Source organism: Bombina bombina, chromosome 12, assembly GCF_027579735.1.
Source record: "Bombina bombina isolate aBomBom1 chromosome 12, aBomBom1.pri, whole genome shotgun sequence".
Taxonomy (NCBI): domain Eukaryota; kingdom Metazoa; phylum Chordata; class Amphibia; order Anura; family Bombinatoridae; genus Bombina; species Bombina bombina.
In genome coordinates this window covers 15076507-15083417 of record NC_069510.1, presented here as the reverse complement: position 1 = coordinate 15083417, position 6911 = coordinate 15076507, and the positions used below count along the sequence as shown (strand labels likewise).

The 6911-nt window shown below is 38.5% G+C and overlaps 1 protein-coding gene across 1 annotated transcript in view; it reads right to left on the bottom strand.

The window, feature by feature from the left end:
* Positions 1 to 1420: 1420 nt before the first annotated feature.
* Positions 1421 to 6911, bottom strand: part of MYMK (myomaker, myoblast fusion factor) — a 25157-nt gene continuing 19666 nt past the window's right edge. The window contains exon 5 of the mRNA XM_053696055.1: positions 1421 to 3444. Coding sequence (XP_053552030.1) covers positions 3298 to 3444 — 147 coding nt within the window. The 3' untranslated portion in view covers positions 1421 to 3297. The remainder of the gene's footprint in view (positions 3445 to 6911) is intronic.

The window sequence follows — 6911 nt, the reverse complement described above, 5'->3', positions numbered from 1 at the left end:
ATTGGGTTAATCCTGATATGTTCCAGTTACTTGAACAGTCCGTAGTTTTAAGCAATATGCAGTCTCATCCAAGTGACAGTTGTGCAGCAACAATGGAATGGATATACAGGAATGTATATTGGTTTAATCCTGATATATTGTATGAGAGGATACTAGACGACAATCATGTATGTCTCAATTTCCTGAGTAAAATGAGCCAAAGTCCAGCATTGTGTTCAACCTTTTAGGTGCTATGGTATCCAACGTGTAGATCCATCTAGTTTCCAGTCTTAATAACTGATTAGCCCTATTGCCTCCCCATAGTGGCAGTGGTACCTGAACAATTAACATATTTCTTAAACTTGAGACACTATGTCTACATCGGGCAAAGTGGCGAGTAACCGGCTAATCAGAGTCCCCTTTACCCAGGGCTTCCCTGATCGAGCAGCGATGATTAGCCATTCTTTCCCGGAATGTGGTCACTGTTTTGCCTACATAAACTAGGGAGCATGGGCAAATCAGAATATAGATGCCATAAGTGCTATTGCACTTACCTTGATAACTAGAGGCCTTTGTCTTGAGAATAATTATTTTAGATTCAAAAGGGATTTCTACTTGCAGATTTCAGGGATCTCTATGGGTTCAAATATGGCACCCACTTGTGCCAATCTCTTCATGTCCTGGTACGAACATACTATCATGAGACCCCAGGACATTGAAGAGATAATATATTACACACGCTACATCGACAATGTTCTTTTATTTTGCCCAAGACTCCCATACATTTTACTCTCATAGGTTAACTGTACTGCAGACAGGGCTGAATTTAGACTTGTTGACCTAGTACTCTCTCACATTTCAGCCCACAAGCCCAAGTGATTGTTTTTCCAGTACAGACACATATATGCACTAAAACAATTCTCCAGTACAGTTTCCGATAACCAAGTGTAAAGAACACAGAATGTGAGTAGTGTACTTCCGATTGTTATCTGTTGCTTGCTCCAGAAGGTGCTCCTAGGCATTTGTCTATATTGCCTAAGAAACCAGGCTCTTGTAACACGTACCAAAAGCTAGTGAATGTCAGACACTTCCCCTCTATAACATAAAATGTAGCCCAGATTATCTGCATTACCTGGAAGGCTGGAGGAAGCACATATACAGGGATTGAAGGGGTTAACCAATTCCAGGCTGATATTTAGGGAGGGGGAGAACAATGCACTGTCAGATTGTTATGATACAGATACTCAGAGCGCACCAGACACTCCACGTGTTACGCCAGCTTATTGAGTCAGTGTTTGTATATATAAGACAATACAAATGACATAAACACAGCAATGAATCCAAGGGGCCCATTGAAGAGTCAAAGAAACCCAAACAATATGTAATGAGCTCTGCAGAACCTGCCTCATCTACACACAGGACATCTCTTACATTAAGCACATTTGTTTAATACAAAGTATCATTTATTTCAAAGTAATATAATAATCAAACACCAATGATCTCACTGTCCAAGCAACTCAATAATTCTCATCTTACAAGAAGCTGAAAAATTAGCAAAGTATAAAAACATCATTTACAAATAATTAATAAAATAATCTTATTATGTAAAAAAAGAAAAAAAAAAGAAAATATATCTTAATACTATTAGTAAGCATGTGCAGCCCAAAATAATGTTACAAATTAACATTGTGTGTCATTTGCCATCCCAAGAAAGGTATCTTAAAATATATTGCTGTTTTTCTAAAACTGAGATTGTAGTGCTGAATAATCCTGCTTTTTTTGTCAGACCTATGGACTTTGTTAAGCACTAGAGCTGTGGATGCCGACTCACTAAGCCAATGAAAATGAATAACAAAGCATGGTAATTTTCCCTTGCTAATATCATTGTAATTATAAAATAATTTCTTTTAAAGGGACAGTCAAGTCAAAATTTAACTTTCATGATTCAGATAGGGCATACAATTTAAACAACTTTCCATTTTATTTGTATGATCAAAATTGCTTTGTTCTCTTGGTATTCTTTGTTGAAAGCTAAACCAAGGTAGGCTCATAAACTGATTTCTAAGCCATTGAAGGAGGCCTCTTATCTCAGTGCATTTTGACAGTTTTTAACAGTTAGACATTATTATTTATCTTTTTAAACAATACATTTTTTCCAAGTAGACTGTCCCTTTAACATTTACTTTAAGCATAAAACATATTCAAATGTTTAACTGTTGTTTTTTATATGACAATAGGATATGTATTTTATTTTTTCACTCTTGTATAACTTAGATAAAGTAACTGTGCCTGATAACTTCACATAGGTTTATACATGGCTAGCCTAAAACTGTGGACTGTTTATGGCACACAAAGGGGCCAAATTATCATTGTCTGGCGGACATGATACGCTGTAGCACATCATGTCCGCCAGACATCGCTGAATACTGTCAGCATTTAACATTGCACAAGCAGTTATAGTGAACTGCTTGTGCAATGCTGCCCCCTGCAGATTTGCGGCCAATTGGCCACTAGCAGGGGCTGTCAATCAGCCCGATCGTACACGACCGGGAGGATTGATGTCCGCAGCCTCAGAGTCGTCGGACCAGTTAAGGAGCAGTCGTCTTAAGACCGCTGCTTCATAACTTTTGTTTGGCCCTTGATAAATCGGCCCCATTGAATGGATTTTGACACCTCTATATTAGTTTGTACTGATATGATGTATGTTTTGTTTAGTGCAACAATCAACTCTTTTTATTCCCCCCCCCCCCAAGCTATTTAGTTTGTGTTTCAGCTTAGCTAAGGCTTGCACATGTAAATCAGTTCACTTATTTCATCAGTGACATCATTGTTTTAACCCTTGTGTCCTTTGTTGATAGTCTAATAATTTCAGCCCTGGTTCTTGTATGTATATTAGACTCTTTCCCGACACCCTTAAAAACTTGGAACGTAACATATCACACCATTAAAAAAGCTATATAAATAAAATATATTATTACATTTTATCTACTCTGATATATCAAGATCACTAGCCAATGTCCAGGACCATTGACATTGAGAGGGTCAATCAACAGTACACATACAATGTTCAGGAAACACTTTGCCACTTTTTTGTGACAGCAGAGAAGTTAAAGCAATGCAATGTATGACCCTTTGGAAGTAATGCCTCTATAGAACTGACTAGACTAGTCCTTTCCTATTAAAATACAGTCTCAATAACGCAGTGAAAACTTCTCATGTTGTTGGATACATCCTAGGTTAAAGATTTGGAAATGTCATTATTTCATAGGAGAGGAGATGATCAAAGTTCCTAAAGGTACCAGTTGGTGCCCATGACGTTTAGACACAACAGCAGAACGTATGCCAGTCCAGCTTGGCTGGGGTTCCTCCATTGCCCGCTTTCTTGTTGACTTTAGGCAGCAGAAGAACAAAAGACATGGCCAACGAGCAGTGGTAAAAGCTGTGCACGTAGGTGTAATCCCACTCCTGTAACAGCAAAAGGAAACATTGTAACTGAAGTGAAGGTTATTGCTCAAGTCACTATTCTACAAAAACGTCTCATCTTTCAGCAGAGTTCTCATCTATAACACCATGTGTGCCGCCTTTGAGCAGATTTCCGTATAAATTAGTCATGTGTACTAAAACTGATGTATCAAGGCTAACCCAGCTACATATATATATATATGCAATTACCTTTATGGATACCAACTTCAAAATAATGTACTTTGTCCTAACATAATGACTGTGGCTAGCCTTGTCTGCAGACTTGACTTCAGATTGGCTCAAATAAGAATAAATGGTGGTTGGAGTTTGGCTATTAAAAATAACTGCAGCAAACAAGATGTTAAAATTTACACTTGGCTGCTATGTTATTCTATAGCAACACAACATAAATGTCTTGTGATTACAAAGTGTTTACCGTCCCTTTAAGCTGGAATAAAGTATGATTTTTTATTTTGATTTTTTTTAGATTTGGGGACAAAACAATAGGAAGATAATACATGAGAAACACAAAATGAATACAAAGTAGTAACTGACGGGGAAGAGAAACAGCCAAGGTAAAATTAAATTAGAACTTAAATGATTTAAGCAAGACACTAGAATTGTGTGGAAAGCAACGTGCGACCTCATGTGTTTGCAATGGTGAAAGGCTAAGGACTAAGTTATATTCCATTAGTAAAGTTAGCTGATGTCAATAACACAAATTTCCATTAAAGCCTATAAAAATATTGATAGTTAAATGGACATTAAAGGGATATGAAACCCAATAAATAAAATAACTATTGATATATATATTTGTTTATGATGTTTATCCTGCTAATTTTGTTTACTCTTATCATTGTTTTATTATTGTTTTGCCTATGTCACTCCGGCTTAGTTCATATATCAACAAACATGATACTTTATTTGAAAACACGACACATCAATATTAACATCTGAATGTTCGATCATTATTATAGTTCTGTTACAGAAACACCAGTAACCTGTGTCTGTGACCAAACATATTCAAGCATGAGAGGTCCGCAGAGAATAGAATTTGTGTTTTTAGAATGTCAGTTTTAATCCAAGTGGACAAGAAAATGGTTTTGAAACAGTAATATTATTTGGAATATACCTCATAGTTAGAATGTTCTCACAATCTTACCAATGATAATAGCTAAAACGTCACTGGATGGTTGTAACGTCTCTACAGAGAATATTCACAAAGGTCTTCACACAAGCGTAGGGTAAATATTTGTGATTGTCGTGTCTCTCTTACTCAGATAGGATTTAAACCCACAATATCACTGTCTCCTGAAGAATGTTACGCTGTTTATTTGTGTACTGTCTTATAAAAATGCAGCTCGGAAAATAAGCCACAGTTAAATGAGCAAGTAATTGTAAAAATGAGCTCATGTCTGAAACTGGCGGCACTCAGCAGGAGTAAGGACTCTCTGTTACTTTGTATCCAAATAAAACTGCCGACCTCTGCAGGGCACTGGCACTAATGCCTTTCATAGGACTGATGGAGTCATCCTTCAAAAGCTTGCAGTGTAATGACAGTGCCAACTATAGTCTCAATAAGATAGATGCTGGTCTGTACAGCATGGTTTTGTGCATCTTTAGACAAAGACAGTCTTTAACTCCCCTGGCTGCCATGAAACATCATTACCCTCACCTTTTTAAAATAAGACATTTCAGGGTGACAGTATCATAGTATCATAATAGCTGTAGAATGGGGGACTTTTCCCAAAATATTTTGCTTGCAATGCAGTGAGTGAGCGAGATATTCTCTAACACACACTGATATATATGCTCCATAACCCTGTCCGCCTGCTCTGATGAGGCGGACAGGAATCGCCACAATTCAACCCGATCAAGTACGATCGGGTTGATTTACACCCCCCTGCTGGCGGCCCATTGGCCGCGAGTCTGCAGGGGGCGGCGTTGCACCAGCAGCTCTTGTGAGCTGCTGGTGCAATGCTGAATATGGAGAGCGTATTGCTCTCCGCATTCAGCGAGGTCTGGCGGATCAGGTCCGACAGACATTTGTTAAATTGGCCTCAATGACTCATGATTGACCTCTGTTGATAAACCTCTTGGCCTTTCACATGTTTCATGATGTAGCCACCATCTTAGAAAATCCACCAGTAGAGGTCACTAGTGAGGTGGGATGTAAAATGCAGCTTTTGTAATGTGACAAATTTACTGAGAATACAAAATTGTTTAATAGGGCATTTTGCATACAAATTCCCTTATAAAAGCATAATGTCTAACAGTTTTATGTTTAGTTAAAAGAAACAGAGGCTTAGGGTTATGTGGATCCCCAAATGTAAATAGGTTGATCTGCCGCATGGGCATCCGCAGTATTTTTTCTGGGGGGCCCATTTAAGTGAAAAATTCAGAGAAAATAAACGCATGCTCACTCTCTCACACACACAGATATTTACACTTTTTAACTTTTTTTTTTTGAGGATGTAAAATAAAATGTCTTTATCCAGACTTCTAACGTATACATGATAATAGAAGGAGCATATAGTTTTATTTATTATTTTGTGCTTTATTTGATCTGTTACATTATACGGTTATAAAGAATAAAAACGTAATCGAAATTAAACACAAAAGAACCAATATAAGTTAACCTATACATTTAAAGCCTAAAACTGCTAACAGAATATTACCTAAATTATGCAATAACATTCCTCTATTTGTGCAATTGCCTGCACTTTTTTTCAAACTATTCTAGTATGTGAATAGGAGGACTCTGCACAGAAATTGTTGACTCAGAGCAAATTGCTATTAATAAGTATATGGGATACCTTATTCTTTGCTGCTGTTAAAAAGGTGGTGGTGTGGAAATCCCTCTACATGGCTAATAGCTCACACACACACTGCATGGAGGAGGGGACGTGACCTCATGCAAACCTTTCTGCCTTGCAGGAAGCTCACTCCCTCCACTGTGCAATGCATGCTGGGAATTTGAGTCCAGGGGGTCGATATATGAAGCAGCGGATGCTGCTTCCGACCCACTCCGCTTCAGTTCCGCCTGAAGCGGAATTTAAGAAGCAGCGGTCCTAAGACCGCTGCTCCTTAACTCGTCCGCCACCTCTGAGGTGGCGGACAGCAATCAGCCCGATCAAATACGATCTGGTTGATTGACAGGGGCTGTATTGCACCAGCAGTTCACAAGAACTGCTGGTGCAATAATAAATGCCGACAGCATATGCTGTCGGCATTTATCGATGTGCGGCGGACATGATTCGCTATAGCGGATCATGTCTGTCCGCAACCATGATAAATTTACCCCCAGAACTGCAGGGACACAATACTGAGAGGGGAATAGTGAACTACAATTTCCATAATGCTATGTATCTCCAAGAATGCTCTGCTTCTTCCTCTAAAACAGAGCTACATTCAGGGGAACTAAAAGGGGGAAAAAAAAACCCACGAACATTCAATTCTCTGTCCCCCCC